Source organism: Malaya genurostris, chromosome 1 (assembly GCF_030247185.1).
Source record: "Malaya genurostris strain Urasoe2022 chromosome 1, Malgen_1.1, whole genome shotgun sequence".
Classification (NCBI taxonomy): domain Eukaryota; kingdom Metazoa; phylum Arthropoda; class Insecta; order Diptera; family Culicidae; genus Malaya; species Malaya genurostris.
The window spans coordinates 35,417,495-35,445,312 of record NC_080570.1 but is presented as its reverse complement, the minus strand read 5'-3'; the positions used below and the strand labels follow the sequence as shown (position 1 = coordinate 35,445,312).

The 27,818-nt window shown below is 42.8% G+C and overlaps 1 protein-coding gene across 3 annotated transcripts; it reads left to right on the top strand.

Annotated features, from left to right (window-relative positions):
• Nucleotides 1-419: 419 nt before the first annotated feature.
• On the top strand, nt 420-27,024 carry LOC131436879 (baculoviral IAP repeat-containing protein 6). 3 transcript variants are annotated; one of them, XM_058605856.1, is made up of 22 exons: nt 420-718; nt 1,285-1,623; nt 1,685-1,995; nt 2,068-4,544; nt 4,769-4,995; nt 5,073-5,294; nt 5,609-5,800; nt 6,014-6,434; nt 9,494-12,823; nt 12,893-13,571; nt 13,764-14,007; nt 18,640-22,077; nt 22,133-22,299; nt 22,355-23,035; nt 23,098-23,301; nt 23,358-23,532; nt 23,594-23,774; nt 23,843-24,084; nt 24,149-24,603; nt 24,667-24,855; nt 25,523-26,040; nt 26,211-27,024. In XM_058605856.1, coding segments are annotated over exons 2-22 (14,532 nt in total). In that variant the 5' UTR covers nt 420-718; nt 1,285-1,445; the 3' UTR covers nt 26,212-27,024. The 3 variants fall into 3 exon arrangements, with proteins under 3 accessions (XP_058461839.1, XP_058461832.1, XP_058461848.1); XM_058605849.1 differs by having other exon boundaries at nt 25,523-27,024; XM_058605865.1 differs by lacking the exon at nt 5,609-5,800 and having other exon boundaries at nt 25,523-27,024.
• Nucleotides 27,025-27,818: the final 794 nt, after the last annotated feature.

Here is a 27,818-nt window from a genome sequence, read left to right as displayed (position 1 = left end):
ACTTCATATATTTTGGCCCACCTGAAAAACTTTATCGGTTTTCTCGGATTTTATCGATGTTTAATAACCCATTTTGCATTAATTTGAAGCTTATGACATTAAATTACCTATTGCGGAAAAGTTTTTCAAAGATATTACAACATTTGGTGGATATTTTTACAAAGTGAGCCAAAATAAAATCAATCTTAAAGTGGGCCAAAATACCTCTGTTACCCTAAGTCGTCATATATAAAACCAATTCGGTGAATCGTGAAAAAGAAGTCATTTGCAGTTAGGCCCTTTTGTCGTGGCTCTGTCGAATTAATCTTTTCTCATCAGTGTCGGAGTAATTGGCCTGGAATTTCATAGACCGGCTATCTGTCATTTGCCATCTGATATGGTAAAATTTCACACGCACACAAGCTGCCGTTTCGTTTCATGCTGGCCGTCAGTCATTCAGTAACCATCAGAGAGCAGTCAGTCAACGTGAGAAACGAAGAGGAGTGATTCTGCTTGCGACACAACACATACAGTTAAGATACAACAAGAAGGAAGTACAGGGAAAAAAGTTAATTTTTCAGGCGTAAAATTTCTTCCGCTCGAGACGCAGACGGTGCAGGAAAACTAGTGCAAAGTGTAGCCTGAATCGCCAACATTTAATTGATTGTTGCTTGAAGGGCAAACTGTGTTTTTCCGTCCCACACCAGATCCGGGAATCGAGGCTGGAGCAGAGAAAAATGTGAGTTTTCACTCTAGTCAGCAGTCAATTTAATTTTCTTGTTGCTCTTCTTCTTTCAACATTTTCCCGGTTGCCAAGTTTATTTGTTTTTATTTGTGACTTTGAATAAGGAAATTTGGATTTATTTCGAAAATTTGAACTCATATTTTGAATTGAATTTTGAAAATTTGTGTACTGATTTGTATTTGTTTTGTCGAGTGGCACAGTGAACTCAGATTACGCCATTTATAAACCATTACTGATTGTAGGTTTTTACAAAGTCAAATAATTCTGGCAACTTGGTATGACACATAATGGAATTTCGATTTTGATGATGGTGGAATTGGATTTTGACAGATCTTTGTAAAATCTTTTCTCAAAATCAGAACGCGTTAAATGATGAATATTCAGTTGTTTCTTATCATTTAATATCATCCTGTACCTGAAATAAAAACACGATCGTAACATCAGCAACTATTACACAATATTGATTCTCGTTCATGAAGCGTATTAATCATTTGGTTTTTTATTCTTTGTGGTTGTTTCATGTTACGAAAATACTCATCACATTCTACGCAACAAATCAGGAAGAGGATTCGCTGACGATTTTGCGACTCAAGGAAACTATTTGACCGGTTCGACACAGGCGAGGAACGTTAGTGGGCCCACGGGAAAAGGTGGAGTGTAACAAAGCTAACTTATCGTTTTACTATTACGGCCACCAGTGGGTGGACCAACTCGTGCTGCGATGAGCACCAACGATGACCAGTGGCTAAAGGAAGATGGTTATCTGAATGTGGACAGCGATTCGGTCGGGATTGTGTACCACCCGTTTCTGAATGTGATTCTGGTGTTCACCCGTTCCAGCGAGGTCAAGGTGCTGGATGTGAACTCCGGTGTTATACTCCAAAGTTATCAAATTTCTGGTTAGTATAATTATTAGCGAAATAAGTTTACTGGTTCAAATGTGGAATAAAACCTTTACAGACACGTATCGACCGCGATGTCGTTATTTGCCAGACCAGGACAAAATATTGTTCTGGAATGGTCGCAATGTTTCGATGCGCGGGGACTACAACGGAGTGTTGCTACTAGACACTATTCTGCAAGCACCAATCGCACAGGCAGATGACAACATCCAAATAGAACTGCTACTGTCCGAGGCAGTTCTGTTTTTACAGTGTCTGCAGAATCTTGAACAGCATGGATTGGAAAATACGGCGGATGTGACGAATGAATTAACACTGAAAATCGGTGAAGCTCAACAGCATGCAAAACGGGGCATCAAGGCACAGAAGGTAAATAGTGGCTTCGATGTTTGTGAAATTATAATTTTTGAAGCTGTTTTGTTTTGTTTTTTTTTTTTCCAGTGGGAAACAATTTGTCTAGAATTACCGCATTCATCATTGCGAATGGTTGCTGGCGGAATGGTGATGCAGTTGAAACGTTTAGACAGGCACATCCCTGCCCTCGCAATCGCATCCGCTATCAACGAAAGGCTGACGGATCTTCTTCAAGGTGCCCGTGTGACCGAACCATCGGCGCTGAATCGGTTTCACATGTTTTCTGAGGCTACCCGAAGGCAGACGTTCGAAGGATGGCCTCACATGGATTACAAGTGGGTTCTGCCGGATCAGATGGCCCAAGCTGGCTTCTATCACTATCCGGGCGATAATGGAAACGATGACCGCGCGATGTGTTTTACGTGCAACGTATGCTTGGTGTGTTGGGAGAAAACCGACGAACCGTGGAGTGAACACGAGCGACATTCACCCGAGTGTCCGTTTGTGAAGGGTGAATTCACTCAAAATGTTCCATTGTCGGTTACGTACGCTACTAGCCCTGCGGTTTCGACGGGTGGATTTGGTATCATATCATCTGGAGATCGTGGAAATGTCTTTTGCACGGGGAACACATCGGGTGAAGTCACGGTGTGGAATGTTGAGCGACAGCTGAAGAATATCTACGACTTCAAAGTGAAACTGCATCCGGATATTCTTACCACAACGTCGATAGGTCCCAATGCCACAATCAACGATATTGAACTGACCGCCCTTTCTACGTACTTTGTCAAGCCGCTTGGAGGAATCCCAAAATCCCGAATAGCAACCCTTTCGCTGAAACCAAGGATGCTCGGTACTAAAATTATCTGTGGCATCCGAGTGCATAACATTGAACCAGGAGACAACAAACCAGAAACTACACTACTTTTGATTGTCTATAACATCGAGGACCCGATCTGTTCAGAAGAAAACCCTCCAGCGCTCGGAAGTAATAAGCAAGTAAGCAGTCCTAGTCCGAATTCACCGATTTATCCTCCTGTGAAAAAATCTTCACTCAGTACAATCGACGAAATGTACGAGGACTGCTTTGTGAAGTTTTTCTCCGATAATCAGGATACGCAGCTACTAGAATCGATCGATAATCTCATCTGCATGGATGCCCTGAAGAAAACCGAAGCTAAGCTCAGTCAACAGTTCGGTACTAGCTTTAGCAAATTGATCGAAGCTTCCTCGTCGTCTTCAACCGTTGGATCGACGGAAAAGTCGGCTGTAAATGATTTCCCGATATCCGCCATAACCCTACCGATGAGTTTGAACCTAGGTTCCAGCAAGGGACCAACAAGTATGCTTCTGCCGACGTCGGAACAAGTTAGCACTGGAACTTCGTCTACCCAGTTAATATCGGTAAAATCTTCCGTACCGGACAGTGTCGGCAGTGGAAACGTATCGACTTCGCTATCAACCGCAACCAGTCTGACATCGGCAAACTGTGACATTAGCTGCATTCCGTTGCAATACGTTGAGATTCCGGATCGAGGGTCTCATCAAAATTTTCGTATAGAAGAAATTGTTCCTTCAAGTGACAACAAATATCTGCTGGTGGTGTTACGAATAAATCAAAAGGATGAACAAAATTCGGATGTTTTGGAGAACGTCGAGGATGATCCAAAGACGGGAGAAGAAGAGATTCCGGAGATCATTCAGACGGATGACTGTGAGAGTGAGTGGAAAACGGTGCTTTATTTGTACCATTTGAATGAGGAAGGCTTGGTCAAAGCCGACGATCCGCTTGTCAAGTTGTTGACTATGGAAGAGACTCCCGTGGAGATTGTTATGTTGCCAAGATGCGACAGCACTGGACGTAGCTTCGGTGGCCCGGATACGGAGAACGGTATCTTCGTAATGACTTGTACCGATGGAAAGTTAAGGCTCGTGTCGTTGAAAACCCTGAACATTATTTCCGAAGCGAGCATCAAAGATGACAGATTCGTATCGGCGACCTACTGCAAGAGCTTGGAACGTTTGTGCGGTTGTACTGCGAAAGGTTGTCTACATTTCTATTCGTTTTATGACTTGGATGCTGATTCCAGTGACGAAAGAGATGACGACATGACCTGCATGTTTACCAGTAGCAGCAACAACAACAACAACAACAATCCTAAGCTGAGCAATGAACCAATGGATCAAATGCAGTATAATTTGGATACTGCCGGATCCTCTACTGCGGTTGCTGCGGCCAATTTGCTAAAATATGAAGCAACTCCATCAACATCTAGCTCCCCGGCACAGATTATGACTGCCCTTAGTAGTAACGCGAATGCCACCGGAGGAGATAGTCACCCCTCGGATGTCCTACTGGCATACAAAACGGATATTTCGATGAACACATTACGCGTGCTGTACTCTCTAACGCTGTTCAATGAAATGCTTACGCCATACTCGGCAGAGGTTCCCGCATGTTGGAGTGAACTGGAGCAGGCCCAGAAGCAACGGCGACATCCGCAGCATCTGCGACCCGGCGATGATACACATCTAACCAAAACATGGAGGCTACATAATGACGCGTAAGTACTGGTTTTACGCTTCGTCTTCGTCTTCGACGCTAAGCAGACGTAAAGTAAATGCCATGTCTTTAGTCTCAGACAAAAAAATAATCACGACTTTATTATCGTAAGTATGTAGCTCAACATAAACTGCTAATGCGCTGATGAGTCGAAGACGAAACATAAAACAAACAAAAAAAATTAGTCAAAATGATTAATATCTAAATTATTCCCCCCGCCGGCAGCACAACGTGGGATGAACATTTAATCGAGCTTAACTTGCCGAAATGCACCTCGCTAGGTCATATCGACTTCAAGTTTTCCCTGTATCAACCCTGCACGAACCCGCCTGCCATTCAGGTGACCTTGCTGAAGCAAAAATCGATTGGACTATGTTCGCGGCGCAAGACACAGTCGATCAACCGTGTGGACGAGTCCATCAATTTCAACATCGGCTCGGCGGATGGGAAAAGTAAGCAACTCAGATCACAATGTTTCTTCTTTTGTTCTTTTACTATTGTGTGTATCATTTTTTCTTTGTTGTTGAAGATTCAATCGAAAATCCCGTGCTCAGTGAAGAATATCTACAAGCAAGAAATGCGGAAATTTTGGTAGGTCCGATAGAGTTGGCGTCGTGTATGGACTTGAGCGAACAGGCCGGATCAGTCACGTTGACCAGCCCGAAACTTCTTAAATCCAAAGGGCGAAATTATCTGCTTCACATAAAAACGATGACGGACCTGTCCAAGGATGGACAGGCGAAAACAAGAGGTAGGTTGTTTGTTTCGGACGAAGTCCACCGGTACCTACACATTTCGGTTTGGAATTAATACATGACCTCATTAGTCTAGTCCATTGTTCACTGCCATAGGTTCATACTGTGTTTTTTTTCTCGTGTGCACCGCTCATTCCTTACCACTCAGTGCTATGTTTCACTTACAAATTTTGTCCCTTTTGCCGCACTGGCCGATTGTCAATGAAAAAAAAAGAAAATTTAAACTATCTAATCATGGGAAATCTTGTTTTTCCCATTGTGTCTTGTTTTTTTTCTGGTGTGCTTCGATTCTCTCCAAACACCGCTTCAGTTCCAGTGCGTAAGAAGGGCATAACCAGTATCCTGCTAACATCATTCGCAAATATATCGCAACAAAATCACACCACAGCTACGAATCACGCGACAACGGCGGCGGCGGCGGGGACCACGGGCAAGGACGGCATCAGTTTCTTTCCCGACTCCGCCGGCCCTAACAAGCCGCGCAAAAATGACTTTTACATAGGTAATGCAGTACTCTGACTTTCTCTATGTTGAATGTATTATTTGTTCCGGAACTAACAAGCTATAGTAACCTTTGATTTGGTCACATTTAACCGTGAAGCTTCCTCTTGGGATTGGAAGGATTTGCTTGCTTTTTTCCCATCAGTTTCTAGTAGCAATTTGAGACGAGCGTGTGTCTGATATTTTGTTTTTTTTCACTTTGATAAAACTGTAGGTTGCGACTGGCTGAATGAGATATCCGTTACGGTGCGATCGACCCGACAGGTGTATAAAATCGAGAACGAACGAGCACAACGGTTGGCCATGTTGGACTCCAATTTGCTACTGGAAAATTTGCTCAAATTGCTGTACACCGACGACGAATCACTTCAGGCACAGCAAAACGTTATCCTCGATGTGCTTATTTGGATCGTCTTGATACGACTGGTCCGATATCGGTATCCGAAGAATCCGTTTGCGAAGAAAATTATTCCCACGGAAATCAAAGATGTGGCGTCCAGCGATGTCAACGTACAGCAGTCCGAGTGTATTCAAATCATTGAGCGGCACCTGGAGGAGATCATAAGACACTGTATAGTGCTGGGTAACCGGAGCATCGCCCACAAATGTGTCAAGTTCGTTAGTGTGGCCTTGGAGTAAGTATTCTAACAAAACATGCAGAAATGCACAAACATTCTTCTCTACAGTAGTTATCCGTTGGCAGAAGAACAAAAGTTCCCTTCCGTCGTGCTGCAAAATGATTTTCTAATCGCAATTTTCAATTTTAATTCTAGTTTTTCAATTCTAACTCTATCTTTTCAAAATTCATCTTTTCTGTCTGTTTCTCATTCCTTTGGCTTCTCCAATATATGTTTTCACTCAGTCATTGCAAAACTGAACTTGGTTATGACGACTTTAGGTCGAACTAACCAATAATTTAAAAATCAATTTTCTAATGTTGTGGATGATTTTGCTCATTTTTAGAGCAATTCTTGATTCAATTTCATCATTTGTTGTCGGTATTCACAGTTTCCCCTGTCTTGAGAAGCCGGCAGTGTAGGACTGTTGGTCAGAGTCGATTAATGATTTTCTGCGCTGTAGGGAGGGAGCAGGTCATTTTCCCGAATAGGTCATTTCGCCGAAAGAGTAACGCCGGTTGAATCGGAAGCGGCGGCCTCTCGCATTAAAACCTGTAACCGCCTCGTTTGCCCGGTCTACTCGAAGCAAAGCAAAAAAACTTGCTTTAGTTAGGTCCGACCGAGCGGGAGCGAGGTCGGACAGCACACGAATCAAATCGATGTGGCGAAGCCGCATTAGATATTTTTTCACTTAGTAAATGGAAAATACCACATACATTTGCTTGGTAGATGCACCTATGCAATTGCTTTGATGCTTAGTGAATCATAGTCAACAGGTTTCCTTGGGAACTTCGTTCTGAGATTTATGAATCAATCTTTATTCCAGAGTACAAGAATCAATCTTTATTCAAGAAGTACAATTGTAGGTAAAAAACGGGCGTTAACGTGTTATCATTGATTTGTGTTTATTTTAAATCAATTACAATTATAATATAAAGACAATTGCAGGAATTGACGAAATAACCCTTTCGGCGAAATGACATTTCTCATTTGGTGTAAAAGCGAAATTTCACTCACCGTTTTCACTTTTACTAGAGGCACTACTTATATTTCGGAAATAGCGTATAAGAACAAACAGTTTTAAGTGAAAATGGCTTTATTGTTTTCCCCATTATTATTATTATTATTATTATTGATTTGTGATAGCTCGCATTGTCATGATGGAGGATGATTCGTCTTCTCTTGTTCGTTTTGCGAATTTCTCCAAAGACTTCAGACAAACAAACGGTTGTGTGCCATTCAGAATTGACCGTCTTACGTTGCTCCAGCGGCACAGTTGTCACAAGACCTGTTCTTCTAACAACAAAAAACAGGCGACCATCGAAGTGCTTCGTGCGCAAACAACTTTTGTTGGATGTGGCTCGTCTTGGAACACCCACACAGTCGATTGCTGTTTCGTTTCCGGCTCATACGTATCTCTCCATGATTCGTCACCTGTTACGATATAGTATATGTCGGGTGATTCACCGCGATCGTATTTTTTCTAACATTTCCTTGCACCAATCGACATGAGCCTTGTTTTGAGCGATTGTCAAATTGTGCGGGATCCAACGAGGACAAACCTTTTTTACGGCCAGGTGTTCATGCTATATTACATGCATGCGTGACTATTTGAATTCACTATATCAGCGATAATCCAACGAAATCCTTCTCTTAAAATTTCCATTTTTTTAACCAAATTGATTTTTTTTAACTTACTGTAAACAACACCAATAGCGCTTGTACATCAAAACGTTCTGAGTACGTTTATGTTAAAAAATGTCACATTTTATTTTGGTGTTTTCAGTTTTTAGCTATTGATATTAGCGTGACCAGTTCTTGAAATATAAGTAGCAGCCTACGTACTACTGTCTATCATTCAGCTCACGGGGAACCCATTTTCCCACCATCTGAATGTTTCCTATGATTGGCGACTAACGTTCAACCTTTCCGCTATTTGTTTTTGAATTTGGTTATTGTCTTCGTTCAACCATTCTTGCAATTTGGTATTTTCAAATGTTTTGCGTTGACATGTATGTTCTTTGTCTTTCAAACTGAAAATTTCACTTCTAAATTAGCTAAACTAATGTTTCTCAAGTCGGGACCAATAGAGCATGCTCCCGGTGAAATTCAACAAGAATTCGATGGGATTTTATCGGTGCAAGAGGATTCACTCTTCCCGTATTTCCCTTGGTATTTTGATAGCAGGAAATATACGACTGAAAAATGCATATAAACAAAACGAAAACTGTTTTTACCAAAGCAACTTTGAGTATACTGAAGTCTTCTTCTATGCAAGGAAAACGTAGCGCACAAGAAAAAAATCGCGTTACTTCGGAAATCTGCGTTAGAAAAAAAACAACAAATTTCAAGAAATTGTCTTTAAAAATTCATGAAACATCGAGGTGTTATCTCGAAAAAAAATGCTTGAAAAAAATCGACTTTTGAAAAGTGTCGTAAAAACCGCTTAAATGACCTAAGTGTTGAAAACATCTTCGCTTACTTTCCTTTGTCAAAGCTGAATCACAGGTGCGTCCAAAGCTTGATTACTGTTCTTCGCATTCAGGTCTTTATTATTTGTATTTGGCGTCAGTTTTGGTACAGTTCTTTATGCAAGCTACATAGCTGCAAAATTTGGTCCGGTTACAAAGGTGATGGAATTTTGTATTCGCGTCCGAAACAATATTTTGTAACTCGTCGTTATTGTGTGTCATTTGTCTTCCGAGATGTAGTAACCTGTCCTTAATTTACACGAACCCATTACGACTCTTATTTTCGTTTATTATCTCTCCTAAATGGTAAGAAGCCATGGTAGATCTATCGTACCTAGGGCCTAGGAAAACTACGAGACTACGAGCGCGCTAAGTTAACATTGATAAAGCGTCTGAGTCCAATCGATTAATTTTGTCGGAATTTGATCGTGCTCCACAATTCGTGGCATTTCATCGAATCTGAAATCTAAAAAATCATAACCTCGTTGGTACTACACATTATCCAAGGATTGTTACTAATCGGCATTTCCATTACGCTTACCTAAAACGCTTTCATCGGGTGCTAGGCAAAATCACAAGTTTTTTTTGTCTGGTTCTCCATTTCAGGGGTGCCCAGAATATGATCGATAAGGACGTATGCAACTCCTTCGAGAAGGCACTGAAGCAAACCATCATCACCTGTTTGCCGGAGATCGTCCATTCGAACCATGCCGGTGCCATGCGTTGGTTCACGCTGCTGATATCGGGTGTGTCGACTTGCGATTCGCACGGTCCCATTTCGGATACGTGCATTGCGCTGTTGAAAGACGTTGCCAACGAAATGCGCAAGCGAAGCAATCCGTACACGGCTCTGCTGCGGACACGTTTCGGACTGTACGGTTCACCGTTCGAGGCGGAGATTTTCGACTCGCAGCCACTGACTTCGAAGAATACCAACATGACGTACACTTGTTCGATTACGAAAACCACCGGAACCGGATCGAACAATCAATCCATTGATTTACGGTCGGTTTGCATTGCCGATGGATCGGAGCTTAAGTTCCTTCCGTTGCAGTTGAGACGCAGAGGAATCGGTAATCATTTCAAGGGACTGCTGGAAGTTGAACCTTTACATTACGTGTGTAGCTCCACGTCGGATGCCACTCGATTGGAGAACGTTGATGCCAACAACATCCAGACGACCAACATCATCGATGATTTCCTGATGGAAAACAGCACCCAGCAGAACAATATCGAAACTGTATCGAATCACATCAAGATGGATGACAAGGAAAACCTGGACGACGATATGATGAACAACGTGAAAAATATTCTGGTGGATAAAATATTCTATTCGGCACTGAAGAAACATAAGATGAAAGATGACATCAACGAGGCGAAAAAGATGGTGGAAGAAATTGGTGCGCAGAATGAAAATTTCAACGATATCGAAAGTTGGGGTCCCTCGAACGAGCCGCGAATTGTGTTTGTCGGAGAAAATGGCAATGATTCATCGATAATCTATCATAAATCGCAGGCATCGATTGCTTTGAACAATAAGATCCAGGAATTTTTCGAGGACAGCAATGCTGATGAACACGCCAATGGGCTTCCATGGCATAAACTGTTGAGTACGCCACCGAAGCAGACCATTGTGGTGGACCGAATGCACTCGGGAGCGATGCGATACATTACACTGGACTTTGGAGCCCCAATAATGCTAACCGATCTAATCATTCCAGCTTCTTCGGATCTTGCCTCGCTGTTTATTGATGTGTGGTGCTTTGAGGAAGAGGCAGACAGCGTACGGTTGGTTGTTTCCCAGGATATCGGATCTCGAACGTTGGTTTTAAGTGATCTTCAGCCTCCGCCAATATGCCGTTATCTGAAAATAACCATCACCGGCCGATACGGGATGTCAGCTACCAGATGCCGGATACCGATGGGTTCATTCTACGGGCACATCGTAATTTTGGATCGCGAATGCTACGGAGATCCGGTAATGAAGTATCTCAAAAACAAGAAAAGCAATCTGCCGGCTCAGGTCAAGATACTCAAAGCACTGTACGAAGACGTTCACTGTCGGTATTGTTTGTCGAGTAGCAAACTGATGGATCTGCTCCAGCCCCTGATCAACAGTGAATCGTCCAACATTGCTCATATGCAGGCATTCCTGAATCGCATCAAGGAGAACAATGGAGATTCGGCTGGTTCAAGCAACACCAATGTGCAATACCATGACAATCACAAGGTTTACACGGTTTACGAGGAATGCATGGCTTTCCAGCATCAACTGAATGTCATCAAGCGCGTCATTGATCGAATCAAGGGACCAATTCCGGCAGCGGAACTACCGAAACAGCTCAATCCGGGTTCAGATCTGTCTCCGATCTACACCGACAAACTTCGAGTGCTCAGTGAATGTCTGATTGAAACTTTGCTGCATCTCATCACCACCTACGGTGTTCAAAATGTTACCAACATCTACCAGCACTTTGACCAGGATACGTCCAACCTTCTGTTCGATACACTCGTGATTAACGGTGACACTCACATCCAGTTGGCTACGTGTTCGATGTTGGTTCGAATGTGTTGTTTTCAGCCATGGTGGGGCGAGTTTCTGGCTGATAAATTCCTGAAACTGTACTCATCTCAAAACAGTCGCATATTCCCGCAGGATCGCGTCTTCTTTCTGCTCACTTATCTCGGTCGCAAAAGTATTTCGATGGGAAGCTGCCGGTCGATTGTGATCGATGCCATTCTGAAAAGTTTGGCCACTCTGCTGGCACCGCTTTCGCAGAACAGTACCAACGGATTGAACATCTGGTGCAACACGGATCTGAATCTGCTGGGTTGGATTCTGTTGTTTCTTTCGGTTTGCCTCGATGACGGAACACCCGAAGGAAAAAAGGATCAAAGCAACATGCGGTGGGATTTTATGTCGGGTGAAACCGATATGGTCAAGGCCCGGTTAAACATGGGCAACGGAGGCTTGCGAACGCTAACTAGAACATTCAAAAAACGTTTCCTGCAGAGTAAACACTCCAGTACGAGTTTGGGCAGTGGGGGCAGTAGTAACGCCGTGGCCGAGAAGATGTACACGATTCACGCGGATGCACTTCAAGGTACCGCCAGTAAACTGGAGATGGCACTGAAGCAGCATGAGAACCAACTGAAGAAATTGCAGAATAGCATGAATTTTGCTAATTATTTCAATGAAATCGCCAAAGGAAAATCGATTCGAAATCCCAGTAGCGCAGAGGGCGGATCGAGGAGTTCACACTCCGGTGGCAGTGGTTCGAAAGACAGTTCGGATGGAAGTGCCAATGATAATGAAACCGCTTTCGACAAGGGTTTAAAATCGTTGAAGATCGGAAACATAATCGTAGTGATACGTGGCTTGATCGGTTTGATCTTGAGCATGGATTTTACGTGTAACATGGATTTGTTTTTGATCACTTGTAAGATCATTGCCCGTTTGGTGCTAGCTTGTAGACCGGTTGTACAGTTGTCGAAAATCATCACGACCAACCAGTTGCTGCAGTTGGTGCGGATCGCAGTTTGGGAGAATCAACAGCAACCATGGGCGGTCCATGCCATTACTTGTTTGCTGCAGGATGTACTCGAAGCGGACAAGAACTACAAAGACGATGAGAACGATTCGGGAAACTCCAGTGGCGACGAAGCCTCGGCGTCGGCTGAACCCAGTTCATCGGCTAGGCCACCGGTGCCGGAGACGGCGTTCAAACCGATCATACACAACATTCAGGTCACGAAGGACGTTAGCTACGCGGATGCAGTGAAAAATCAGCTGCCGTCGTTGATGGAATGTGACGATGCCGATATGGAAGATATTTTGATTCTGGATGATATGTTGGAGCGTGAAAAGCGAGTGTTTAAAAAGGACGCCGGTACGAGCATTGCGAGTGGAAGGAATGGATTGACGTTCTTGTATAAGTAAGAATAAAATTATGAATTCGAAATAGACACCGAACAAATGTTTCCTTTTTTTGTTGTTTGTTTCAGGACTGTTTCTTCGGCGATGGATGCACGGTTAGAGACCGGTTTGGATACCAACGTGGAAATTACTTTGCGGAGATTGGCAATGAAAGCCACTTTCAATCTGATTGCGAGTCTGCCTCAGATATCCGCTGCAGATTCATTGAACAACACAAATCTGGTCGAGCTTACTGCCTGGCCAGAGGCGATTGTGGAAGCCTGGTCCGGAGCTGAATACCAGCAAGGGTTTGAAACAAACGCTATGCTTACCGAAGTGTTCGATAATATTCTGTGCGATCTGCACCTGGTAGATTCATGGTTGAATTTGGAGAAGATCCTGCAGCTTTGGTTGACTTTGAATGGGGAAACCCTCGAACAGGTCCCAGGTAGCAACGCGCCAGGATTGAATGCGTACTCGTTCCCGAAAATTCCCTTCGGAGATCGAGCGGTTCACGGTCTTCTGAAGGCGTTGGCCTCCCATCCGAACATTAAACTGAGAGCCTGGTGTCTGGGTTTTCAATGTTTGATACTGGCCTGCAAGCCACACTTCGAAGCCGACTATATGGACTCAAATTCCACAACCAGTGATAATCATTTCCGCAAAATGGGCAATCTAATTGTGGGCGATGACAACTTTGAGAAAATGCTGTTGCGCTTCTTTTCCGGAGTAGATCAATCGGTTTCTTCGTTGGATAGCAACCGTTATGTAAGTATATTTCGGATAACTGTTTCTGTCGGAATATTCCGATCGAATGTGAGATTTTGCATTCTGTATCTCGATCGAGTTTAAATTTTACATATCACTCGATCGAAATACAGAATGCACATTTTTAATTCGGTCGGAATAATCCGATTAACTAACCTTTCTATTTTTAACTGATTCGAAAATCACTTCCAGGCTGGTCCCACTGTGTGCAAGTTGGTTCTGGAGTTATTCATCTGGTTGGAGCTCAAGTGTAATGTGAAGGAAAAACTGAAGGAAATCTTGCTAAAGGTGATTCTACATCTGGTGCAGTTCGGCGGTGCTATATCCAACCAGCAAGGACCTATCGATGCCCAAAGTCAACTAATAAAAGAGCTGCTATCGTTCTCGTACGACAAGGGCGACCTTGGCGTTGCGATGAGCATCATCGAATGTGTTTGTAAGTATTGAGATTATTCTCTTCTTATCAGCATCATAAAAGTAATTCGATCCTCCTCCATTTGGTCATTGCTCGGTAAAGTTTCATTAACAAGGTATTGGATTTTTTTTACTGAGCAGAAAAATCGATTGAAAAGTCAAATGAATGAAACTCTCAGAGAACAATCGTCTGTTGCTTTCTCCAGTGGCGTCTCGTCTTCACGTGCACCTCGAGCACTGCACAAGCGATCAAATTCAAGGAATCACCTGCTCCCCAGTCGCATTCAATCATTTTTTAGATTCACAATTTATTCGATGAAAGGTCGAATGGTCCTGAATATAAAATCGGTACTAACATGTGATTAGGGCATATCGTGCGATATGCCCTTTTAAAAGTTACGAAAAATAATGCTCATTACTCAAGTTTTAAACATGAAATTCAAGCATATTGCGCACAATTTCGTAGATTGGACTTCTATCTACGAGATTATATCGACTATTGTGTAAATGAAGGTTGTAGAGCCAAGCAATGAGCATTACATTTTGTAACATTCGCAAGGGCCTATCGTGCGATATGCCCTAATCACATGTTACTACCGAAATGAGCGATTTTGTCCATAGCTTCAATATTCACTAAATCATCTTAAGCTGCTTGCGCTTGCTGGTCAATAACAGCCAGATGCTCTTTTCATATCGCATTGCCGTGTCCGGTACGTGGTGCTCTTAATTCGAGCACTTTGTCATGTGCACCGAAATGGTATAACTTGTCGCTGTGTCAGTATGTATTCCGTGCACATGACTTACGGCACAGATTCAGGAAGTGAACGGATTACCCAGCTCAACCTCTGAGATTCTTTGTTTTTTTTCACGTTTGGCACTGTGAGAACTTCTATGCACTACGTTAGGGGAGAGGCTTCAGTGGCTTATGCTTATGGCAGTTGAAATCAAATTGCTGTCTCAGTTGCAACATCGAAGCGGTTTGCTTAAAGAAATTTTTTGACAGATTTGCTCGACGTGTAAGGCACCGAGTTCTCCTATTGTATTGGTGATACGAAATAAAAGCTTTTCATGATTCGCTTTAGGCGATTAGAAGCCAATACATTTGGTTTCTTCTGGTTGTTGTACGAGAGCGCTGGAGATGGAGTGTTCATTACTTTAATTGATAAGAGTTGGAGTAGCACAAATCAATCTCCATCATAAACGTACAGCAAATATGAATCTATCCAGACTCTGCAAGAAGGTAAAACTTCTATAGCTTTGGTTCAGGAATCATTTTTCCAAAAGGGAAACTTCTACGTTGGAAAGTTCTTAAACCCAGTCTTCGTTGCCTTCAACAAAAACGGTTTGACTAATCCATGTGAAATGCCTCGAGCATGCATACTAGCAAATATTGTGCTCTCGATGTTTCTCTCATATCGGAGCTCACAATTCGGGATATTTGTGCTGTCACAGTTTATTTATTTATTTATTGTAAAATCAACAGACACGATGTGGTCCTAATGATTAATTCTAATACTATGTAAGAATTTAGTCCTAGTTTTATGCCGTGAAAGATTGAAGTCGAACTCAGATGACACTCGATTAAATGACCGTTGTAAGCCGATAATCGCACAGTTTATCCCATTGTAAGTGCGGCGTAAAGGAAGTCGAAGAAATGCGTTGTTGCGGAGAGCTCGAGGACGAACATTGATGTTGATTTCACGGAGCAAAGTGGGGCAGTCGATTCTATCATTCAAAACGTCTGCTATCATTAAAGCACGCGATAGCTCCCGTCTTACTTGCAGTGTGTCTAGACCGATTAGCAATCCGCGACTTTCATAGCTCGGTAGTTGATGAGGATTGGTCCAAGGTAAACGGCGAAGAGCGAATCGAACGAATCTACGTTGAATCGACTCGATTCTATTAACGCCATTGAGGTAGTGAGGGTTCCAAACAGCTGAACAATATTCCAGAGTAGAGCGAACGAGTGAACAGTATAGGGATTTCAAGCAGTAAACATCCGTAAATTGCTTAGCCATTCCCATCACGAATCCAAGGCAGCGAGAAGCTTTAGCCACAATGTAGTTGGTGTGTTGCCTGAATGTTAACTGCTCGTCAAGAAAAACGCCGAGGTCCTTGATGCACGTCGATCTACCAATCATAAATCGCTCAATAAAGTATTCGAATTTCAAAGGTACTTTTTTCTCGTAAACGTTATGATCGAGCATTTTTCTGGATTAACGGTCATGTGATTCAATTTGCACCAATCCGAAAAGATTGCCAATTGTCGCTGAAGAAACGTCGCATCCTCTAAGGTGCGAATAACACGGTAGATCTTGAGGTCATCTGCAAAAGATATGCGCGGTCCTTCCAGAGAAAAATTAACGTCGTTAAAGTAAAGCAAGAAGATCAAAGGGCCGATATGGCTCCCCTGCGGAATTCCAGATGTTGCAACAAATTCTTCCGAAGCACAATCATCAATTTTAACCACAAGATGACGATTCCTGAGATATGATTGTATCCATCGAAGGACGTTTGTACCAAAACCAAGTCGATCCAGTTTTGCTATTGTGATGTCATGGTTAATTTTATCGAAGGCGAGCGAAAGATCGGTATAGATTACGTCCGTCTGAAAACCATTTGACATGGCGTTGCTCACGTAAGATGTAAAGGATAATAGATTGGTGGATGTGGAACGCTTAGGCATAAACCCATGTTGGGAATCATCGATATACTGCTTGCAATGATTGAAAATTGGAGTCAGTATTACTTTTTCGAACAGCTTGGGGATAGCGCTTATACGAGTTATACCACGGTAGTTGTTTATATCTCTTTTGTCTCCTTTCTTGTAGACCGGAAACATGAATGAAGCTTCCCTTAAGTTGGGGAATACTCCCGTAGCTAGTGACGTATTAAATAAACGGCAAAGGGGGGCAGATAACCCGATTGAACATTTCTTCAAGATGACTGCAGGTATGGCGTCTGGGCCTGCAGAGGTGGAAGCCTTCATACCAACGATTGCCGTTTGTATCGATTCCTCGTCTATATTGATCGAGTGCTAAGTATAATTGGATACAGGAACATTATTCGCGGCGCGTGCTATTTCCTGCGGAGATAGAAAATCGCAAGAGAAAACGCTTGCGAACCTTTCCGAGAACAGCTGGCAAATTTCTTGAGTTGGTATGACTATTGATGGCATAGACAGAAAATATGTCTATTGTTCGGCATATATATCGCATAATCAACCTTCGCCAATCGATGACTTCGAAAAGGTTCTATCATACGGCTGGAAAAGTAATTTACCGCTTATAATCGGCAGTTTAGTTTAGTGATAGCATGTCGAACTCAAATTGAAGACTTCAGCATTTCAAATGCTGTTTATTTCTTATGGGTCAGTCTGGTATTACTGGAAATTAATGGGTTGATGAGTTGGCTAGAGCTGGTGCAGCGAATGATTTCATTGGTCCTGAACCAGCTTTACCACTTTCAACTATTGGATAAAGCGCAAGATTCGTTCTTGGGCTGCATCCAAACATGCCGGCAACTGACGCAGCTTGCAAACTTGCGCTCAGAGAAAAACATTTTTACCAGATTTGAATCTGAAAATGTCAAAGTGTCTACTGCATTTTTCCAAGCATCATTGCAGTATTCTGGTCAGAGCTCTGACTGGACATTGCAAACTCAATTATCACATGGCTACTATTCAACGTGCTGAGTATTATTCGTGTGATTTGTGAATGCGATTACGGTATTTCATATCATATGTAACTGTCCCGCATTGACGCAACTGCGTATCCGGGTTTTTGGTTCTCCATACATGGTTCAGTCTGTGTATGCGGAGCTGAAATTAAAGGATATTCTATCGTTCCTCACCCATTGTGGTAAATAGCTATAGTCAAAAGGGTTCATCGTTCTTCCTGGCAGTGAATTAATCCTTTCTGTATTGACCTTACAAAGGTTTTAACAGATTGTTTGGCATCCTTTATGGAGTGCCGAATTTATTTCTGCTCGTACATACTGTGAATCGTTCTGCATTCTTCTGGGAATGCAGAGTGGTGTCGCTTTTGTAAAATCTCTAAATCCTCTCGGGGATTGAAGGTTTTATTAACTGTGCATTTAGGCACCTGCAGATCGTGCAGCATCCTTTCGGGGATGCAGGACGATTTTTTTTTGCTTTATGTTTTGTGCTGTTTTCCCACCTCACCCACTTCACAACCCCATGTTCCTTTGATCCTTCCCTTCTCATCAGGAAATTGATGAGAAGCTACGGCAGGCCACAAATCTCCAAATAACGAAGGGAACGTAACACTTGAGCCAATTAGTTCTGATTACTGATATATCGTTATTTCATTGTATTGAAAAACAAAACCGAATATCCATTCTTGGATCGTTAGTTTTTATTTAAAACGAACTGCTACATCTGATTTCATAGCACATAGGCAGTGCACAACCCGTAAATTTCGTCACGAGACACCATTGGCTTTCTCTAACGTCAGATCTACGAATTCGCAGCTTTTCTTCGCATCTGTGAACCCGTAGAAAAAAACTACGGAAATTTTGATTATTCCACAGAAAACTACAGAAACTATTTTGCCTTCTGGAGGAGCACGGCAATGACACTGAAACCGAACTGATGTTGGTTTTCTGTTTCTTCTCTCTTTCTTTCTTTCATTAGCACATCTGGTTTACAACAACATCGTAAACGTGGAGAAGTTGTACTGCTATCGTGGATCGGAAACGAGCAATTCCAACAATATGTTCGGTACCCGCTTTGGCAGTTTGTTCGCGACTGTGCTTGGTTCGGAGAATGCCCGTCAGTGCAAGACCGTCACGGATAACACACTGCTGATTGATCTATTGAAGCTGGCTTCCATTCTGGTGAACACGAAAAATCCTCGCACCAGCGAGGAAAACACCACGGCTTTCCACGAGAATGCTCCGTTCAACGAATTGAACACATCCAGCGAGAGTCAAACGGATGAAATCAAGGCTGAGCAGCAGCACTGTGAACCAAGACCAAAGACGCCCTGTTTCGCGGACACGGTTTTGCAGCACACACCCACCATGACGCGACTGTTGAGCTCCCTGTCGCATTGTTCAAATTCATCATTCGCAATGTTGGTAGCATCGTCGATGTATTCGTCAACAATGAGCGAATCGAAAAACAACACCCTCAGTGAACCACAAACCGTAGCCGATGCTGTTTTTCAACTTCTGCTGTACCTCAGCCGGTCGGCCACGCAGAACATTTTGGTGGTGAAACCCTTGTTCGATTACATCAACAATGCCACTAGCATGCGACATGCTATGCCAAAACTACAACTATCGGAACCGTTTCTATGGTTTATCCTTAAAGTTCTCGAGACATCTTCATCCGTAGGAATCTTTACCGAAATGGGTGGCATTAAGGTGCTGTGTGAAAGTTTGGTTCGAAGTAACCGGGCACTGATCAACACCCAACCGAGTCTGGTATCGATGATCATGCAGCGTTTGTCCAAGTCGTCGAATCTACAAACCACACTTGCCAGTTCATCGAAAAAGAGTACAATCACCACTCCACGTAACGAAGATGGGCTCATCAATTTCGCACCATACTGCACGATATCGTCGGAGAATCAAACAGCCCAGCCAGCGGATGTGCTGATCCAGGCTCCCATCGCATCCCACAGGCGAGCTCGGAATCCTGCCTGGAGCTACCTGTTCTACCCGAATGAGTCTCATGTCGATTTAACAATCACACTACCAACGGCTGTTTTGCTAAAGGAGATTCAACTACAACCCCACCTTTCCACGCTTGCTTCTTGTCCGTCGGCTGTGGCCATCGAAATCACCCGGGATAGCAATCTTGGTCCTATTCCTATCACGCAACCAATATCAACGGTTGGAATGACTTGTATTCGCCTGAAATTTGCCCAACCAGAAATAGCAACTAGTGTCATAATTCGTCTCTATCGACCACGGGATGCTACAAACATTGGATTGACGCAGATATCGGTACTGGGCACAACGACGTTCAGTGATGTAAATTACGGAACGGGAGCCGGACCGAGCTGGGCTAGTGGAGCACCGGCCATTGGTATTCCGAAACCGGGTAGTGACGGGCTTGAGTATCATAACGATGACGACAAAGTGGCGAGAACCAGCTTGGGATGGCTCCGGATACTGGCACAGTGTTTCAGCGTAGTGATTTATGCATCCGATCAACAGCTCTCCAATCGAGTGATTGTGGCAGCAACCGAAGTTCCCGGTTTCCTCGAAGCTTGCTGTTCGCTACTGAACATCGCACCAAGCAGCCCGAATTTTGCCCTACAAAACCTGGAGACGGTTCTGCTCAAACTCGGATTGCACAGTCGCGAATTTGGACTGAAACTAATCAATATTCTTCTGAAAGAAAGCATTCCACAAACGTTCCAACTATGCAATGACTCAATATCGGATCTCCTGTATCATCTGTGCACGACTCAAAACGAGTACACCCGTGATCGTTTGGAAGCGATTTTACTGTGGGTTCAGCGGCTGTTCGAACGATACCATCAAAACCATACCTATCGATTTATACTGCATGCTACCAATCCGTACAGTGGATTTATCAAGTGTCTAGCTTCAATTCTGTGGCAAGTCTATGCGATCGATCTCATTCCGGATCTTCCCAACATGATAACGAAGGAGCTATTCGAAACCCTTTACGATTGGAATCAGGAGCTAGAGCATGACGAACCACTGAAAAAGGCGATCGATGCGGTGCTGTGTTCGGTATGTTGCATTCGACCGGAACTGTTTACAATGCTGCTGAAGAGGATGGCTGTTTTGGTGCCTAACCTGTCGACGGATTTGACTGCATCGATCTCGGATGATCGCAAAGATGGCGAATGTATGACGGATGACATCAAGCAGGAAGAGTCGGATGCTGCTGAGTGGTACAGTCATTTTGTGATTGAAGATCTTTCGCGGTTAAATCTGTCGAAATCGCAGTTGACTACCATCTCCATGGCTTGCCAATCGCCACTGGCCGTACAACAGCTGATCGATTCCGGTCTGCCGAATTTGCTGACCTCTGTTATATTGGAGTTTTGTCATCGTGTTCTGAATGGCATCAATAAAAGTCAAAGAAGTAAAATTTCCTCCAGTAGTTTCGAGCGTGAAAATCAGGAAATGTTTGAGGAACAACATCCGGCTGCTGCAACTTCTGCCGCTGGTGGTGATCCGGGAGAATCTAGTTCGTGCATGACCGACGCCGACAAGGAACACCACAAATACTCGAGTTGCAGCTCAAGGGAAATTAGCTATCCCATGGTCAACATTCAGAAAGTGACGGAAATCTTAGAATTTTTCACCGAGGTCTGTTCCGAAGGTCACATGCGGGACTGGCTAGGATGCTTCGAAGGTTCGATCTTCTGGGAACCCATTCTTTTACTACTGTGCAACAATAAACTAGCGAACATCACTCCGGATGTGACACCCCAGGCATGCCTCGACCTGGAAGAATGCCTTATCAAGTTCCTTTCTAAAGTTACGTCTTGCCATCCAAAGAACCAAGAAGTGCTAACCGTAAATCTTATTTCCGTCATTCGTAAATCTGATTCTAACACCAGCACGAACAACAGTGCGGCCAGTCTGAGCAGTGGCAGCAATCGGACCTCGAACGGTGGCAAGTCATGCATTTCGGGCTTCACACGTAGGTTAGTGTTACAGATTCTGCTAGAGAGCGAGAAGATTATGATCGCTGTACGCAGCGACCTACCGCTGCAAAGTAAAGATCACAATTTATACAACGTAAGCCATCACCCTTCGAAACGGCCAAATGCGCACTTCCTGTTGTTTTATGTTAGCACTAATTGCAAGTGCCAGGAAATTCTGGATCACTGCACAACGGTATACAATCAGATAATACCAAATCTGCCATCGGATAGTCGTGTTGGTGAGGTGTTGGCCGGGTCTTCTGGTGCTACTCACGTAGCCGGTGGTAGCGATAGCCGTAAGGAACTTTGGGAAATGGGGCTTGGAATGGAGTTCCTTAGTGTCGCTGCCGGTGTTACTGCCAAGGACAAGCGTCTAAAGGAGGCAAAAAATCAGGCGACCACTATGAAGCAGAAGGATATCATGTCCATGTTTAGTAAGTTCTACTATGTTCTATATAAATGTTTCGTATTTAATTTTTGTTGTTACAGAAATGAAAATTGATGATCCCAAGCTTAGTGCTCCGGATGGTGTTGCCCTGACTCATACCGCCGTGCCGAACGGACTGATCACAAGCGACGCGACTATATCGCAAATATTAGCAATGCTCAAATCGGTCGGCATTTCACTGTCAACGCCGTGCATCAACTTGAATTTAGTGAGTAACTTGTGGAGTGTCAATGTAGATGTAAATTAATTCCATTCAATTGTAGATCGAGTCGAAAAATAAATCCGACATCGATTTAACCTGCGAAAGCAGTAGCTCATCCACCGCCACTCCACTGCTCAAAGCAGCCGATTTCATACCTCTTCCATCACCACTGCAAATTTTCTCTAGCCGAGGCGGCCTATCGCTGCTAGCCCACTTTTTGCCAACGGTTTATCCCGAGACACCGAAGTCACAGCAACAGCTTGGAGATAAAGAAAAAAGTCCACCCGGCAATGATTGGGTAAAAGTCGAACAAAACGAGGAAATCTACGAAGACCTGGATGATTTCCTGGCAGAATCGTTACCGAAAACCCAAACGATTTCTGCAGTTCCGCAGCATTCGCTGGCTGCGTTTGCACTGTTCCTTAAATTGCCTGCATATTCGGAAGTTTTGCTAAGGGATAAGGTTCGCGCGCAGTGCCTATTACGTTTGATCCTCGGTGTAACCGGTGACGGAGAAGGAAATGAGATCTACAGTTTGGCACTTTCGTCATCGTTACCCACACTTCCGTTTGAAGTTTTTCGTCAGTTACTTGATAGCTCTCCATTGACGACCGATGATGGAGTGCTGCTGCGACGAATGGTGATTGAGGTCGGTGCAATTCATCTCGTCCTAAACTGCCTGAGCATCTTCACGCATCATAACAGTGGAAGTTCCAGTAGCAATTCGAATTCTTCTGATAATGTGAGTCTTGGGTCTTGGCTGGATTTTCACAGAAATGTAATAATGTTCATGTTCCGTTCCAGATTCAAACCAGTGCTAGTAATAAACCAGCACCGGTTGCCAATGGAAACAGTACTGAGGAGCAATTCAATTCGGATGACAAGAGCCACATGTATTGGGCCAAGGGTACTGGCTTTGGGACAGGCTCAACACAACAGTCATGGAATGTGGAGCAAGCACTTCTACGACAGAAAAGCGAAGAAGAACACGTCACGGTTCTTCTGCAGGTTTGTTAGAGGTTTGGAAGTACAATGAACATCTTTCTCATACACATTTCATTCAGGTACTTTCAAGTTATATCAATCCTGGCGATAAGATACCTTTGAACCTAGACAGTGATGAGTTGAGCTATCGAGAATGCAGTGAAACTCTTCCGGAATTACCTCCAATATTTTTGGATCTTCTGCAGCAATCCTGTTTAATACCAGCACTCAGTTCATATCTGCGAAATGATTCAGGTTGGTTTTTCAGGAGTATGGTTTTAACTCATTTACTTTAATATACTATCTTTCCCTTTAGTATTGGACATAACGCGGCACATTCCTTTGTACCGAGCGATTCTACAACTTCTGCGCGCCATTTCTCTTTCGAATCAACTGTTATCGCTGTTGGTGAACAAGAACAACGAAGGAAAAATCTCCATCGCATCGTTGCTGTCCAACATGAAAGCATGCGTTGATACTTACGCGAGTCGACTGAAGTAAATGGTTTTAATGGAAGTGTGATCCAGAAAAATAATTGGATATTTTTCATTTTCTCATTCAATAGAGTCAACAAAAAGTCGAATCTAAAAGGGCAAACACAAAAAATCACCGTCAGTTTAGACGATGGCGATGACGAAGGACTGGCACTTCTTATACCGGATATACAGGAAACATCGCTGTTGGTGCAAAATGCGACTAACATAGAAGCGGCGGTATCCGAAGAAGAACAGAAGGAGTTTATACAAAGACCGATAGCTAAATCTGTCGAGGAAAAGTATTTGGAATTGATGAAGGCGCTCCAATTCGGTAAATGATTTAAAAAAATCGTGAAATGATGATTCACTAACTGATTTCTGTTTACTTTTTTCAGACACCTTTGAAATGATTGCTGAAACCGACAACGGTTACCGGTTCACCATTTCACATCATTTTGAAACCAACGTACGCATGGCCGGTGATCGAGGTCATCCTGGTCGTGTGAAACGGCTAGCACAAGAAACGGTCACCCTTTCCACCAGTTTGCCTCTATCCTACAGTAGTTCCGTTTTTGTGCGCTGTGATACCGATAGGCTAGACATAATGAAAGTATTAATCACCGGTCCGGCGGACACACCGTACGCAAACGGTTGCTTCGAGTTCGACGTGTACTTCCCACCCGACTACCCGAACTCACCGATGATGATAAACCTAGAAACTACCGGTCGAAACACGGTGCGATTCAATCCGAATTTGTACAACGATGGCAAGGTGTGCTTATCAGTTTTGAACACCTGGCACGGGCGACCGGAGGAAAAGTGGAACGCGCATACATCGAGCTTCCTGCAGGTGGATATCATTTTGAAATACGACAGTAACTCTTTTATTTGAATTATTATTTTTCACAAATAGGTACTAGTCTCAATTCAAAGCCTCATATTGGTTCCGGAACCATACTTCAACGAACCTGGTTTCGAAAGGAGCCGTGGCACGCCGAGCGGTTCACATAGTTCACGGGAGTACAACAGTAACATATACCAGGCTTGTGTGCGATACGCAATGCTCGAACAGTTGAAGAATCCGTGTCCCTGTTTCAAAGAAGTAAGTATTCTCCATATCAGAAACTTTCTTAAACGGGATTATTTACTTCAAATGAAATGAAATTGAAATAGAGTTTGAAAGAAGATATAGCCTATAAACAATTGAAGACAATTGTATTGCCATACCTATGAATCATTCAGTCATGTGCGTCAAACATTCAGCGGTCGAACATGGATCAAAACATTATGAGAATGAAATTTATCTCACTTTTTCCTAAATCAACGTTTTGTCGATTTTTTCTTTGTATAATCGAATAAAGCCTTCGTTTTTCATGACTCAGATTTGCATCTTCAGACAGAACATACAAATATATTGAGATTAAGTCCGATAAATAAGACGTATTTCATCTGTAAAATTTGCATTCGTTATGTTAAAGAAATCGTTTGTCGTCGACGTCAATAGAATAGTTTTAATTATCAACAAAAAAGTAGATTTGATAAGTCGGTTACTCTGACAGTCGGAGATATATTACTCACGATCTCTTAACTGAAGTATAAGCATTCAAACTGAGTTTGAAATAATTTTATAACAAGTTTTTATCGAAAAATTTCGAATTTAATCGAGTAGATGTATTAGAATAGCTTTCCGACAGAAAAAAAACAATCGTTCATAAAAACTTTGCAGAAGCTTCCAGTAAATGTCGCTAATAATATTCTATCTTCAACAGGTGGTTCATACTCACTTCTGGTTGAAGCGGAACGAAATCTGTGCACAAATTGAAGACTGGATCGCAGAGCTTAGTAAACCGCTGCAGAACGAACGCACCGGCCGGACGATCTCGTTTAACGCAATGGTATTGCGTAGACAGTACAGACAGTTGCGCGAAGAACTGGCCAAACTGGCCCCACCCGATGGGCTGGACGAGATCGATTATCCCTTCAGTGCTGGCATCACACCGACGACTCCATCCAGCCAAATCGGTGGTAGTTCCACGAATTCACCGCCGGAGAAGCTAGTGACTGAGCCGAAGGAAAACGATACGATGGATTTCAAACTGAGCGAAGAAGCAATCGACATGGATGTTCAATACGAGGCAGATGAGATCATTGTCAAACCGGACTCCGATGAAGTAGACGAAGAGGAAGCTGGTAGTACTGGTAACGATAAGGGAACTAGTATTCCGGATGAGGTGCAGGATGAAAATCCGGATTTGTCACCGGAAGAAATTGTTCTCTCGATGGTGTGGTAAGTTTCTTAACCTTTTAGTGTTCGTGTCGTGCATGTTGTGGTCGTTCGATTCTGCGTTTCTCCGATTGTTGGCGGAAGATAAAAGGTCCCTAATACAGTCCGTGTGCGCTACGTGTGACCGTGCAGTAACAGGTTAAAACTTTCCGGTCTTTTCGATGATTTTTCAGATTTTAGAAAATCCAATTGTGTGGCCTCCACCCGTGGCTAACTAAAATGAGGCAAACGCTTGCAAAAAAAAAACAAAGAGGCAAATCAGCTAGAACTATTTGTAGCGAAGCAAAGTCCGTGCTATGAAAGACCACATTAATAATGTAGTAGGGAAGCAAAAATCCAGTATAATATACGAGAGAAATGATCCAACACATATAGAGAAAGAGCGCTCAGTTTATCGACAAAACGATATCAATTGAATTGATGATGTGAATGCTTAAAATTTTAAATGATACAGAAAATAAACTAAAAACTTAGCCATACTAATAAATCAGAGAAAAAATGTTTATTCCAACTACGTTTCGTTGACTGTACTTGTAGGGGCAAATAATTGTTTATTTATTTATTAAATCCAAAAAGTGTATCTCAATCACGATAAATGTAATTAGGTTTTGTACTTCTGTACAACTCGTACTGGGGTTTCATTTTATCATTAAAATTCATGGGATATGTGATCACTCATTTTTCATTGTACTTTTATCAATTCGTTAAACAAATGTTGAACCAACGGATACGCTTTTCGGATTATTTTAGTGATTAACTTTACAACTTGCTTTTTACGACATTGATCAGTACACTCCCAGTGGAATGAGAGCGAGTGAGCGAATAACGATACTGCGTTGAATTTGATTGTGGAAAAAAATACATGTAGCAGTAAATACAGATCAACATACAAGTAAATTAAAGCCGAAATTATACAAAATAAAAAACCATCTGATATGGATATTATTGTATTGTACTAGTAAACAAGACAAAGTAATTGAATCAAAATATCTACTCCATTTAATTGCATTCCGAAATCGCCTTTGTTATGGAAGATGTCACCATTATCCAGTCTATGACATTCGTGATGCATGTTCAGCCTCTGCAATTTATTCTGTTTCATGCACCTACCAATGTATGTCAGCTCGTTTGGTGCAGCATGTGATTCAATGAACACAAGTCGAAAAGTCGACCTTGATCGAGAAATTTCACATTCGATCGAAATACGATTCGTTTTATTCCTGGATTCATCAGAATTACTTATATAGCATAGGATTTGATTCTTTAATAATTCTTTTTATTCAGCCCTATTCGCGTACAAGATTTTTGTGGCCGAATTAGTCATTTGTTTTTGTTAGTTGAAAATATTTTTTGTTATTGAGTCTCGTTGTTACCCTTTTTCTTGGGTAGAGGAGCTTACATTTCCACCCATCGAGTATTAAGAGACATTGGTTTCTGTTTTCTTTTCGTTCTCATTGTTGTCTAGGGATCATTGCTAGTTCCACAGTTTGTGCGTTGTGCATTGATGGCAGTTACTAGTTGGTTCGATGATGAAAGTATTTTTGAAACAGGAGTACTGAGTTCACTAGTTACCGTTACCGAACGAAGTTTCTTGTCTTGAAGTTGTCTTTTTTGCAGTTTCAGTGCAAGGTTTGCTGTAGTGAGCAGGTTGTTCACAAAACAGAAATAAAATCAGCTGATTCTCGTAAGTAACCACCGATTTACAAGGATGGCTCCCGCACTGTCCAAAACGCGTAAGATGGAATCGCCTTATGTAGTCGCATATGTAACACTCGCACGCC

Coding starts and splice junctions, on each gene's coding strand:
- LOC131436879 (XM_058605849.1), top strand. CDS start 1,446: ATGAGCACCAACGATGACCAGTGGCTAAAGGAAGATGGTTATCTGAAT. Junction 1,996..2,067: donor GGGGCATCAAGGCACAGAAG/GTAAATAGTGGC, acceptor TTTTTTTTCCAG/TGGGAAACAATTTGTCTAGA. Junction 13,572..13,763: donor CGTTGGATAGCAACCGTTAT/GTAAGTATATTT, acceptor AATCACTTCCAG/GCTGGTCCCACTGTGTGCAA.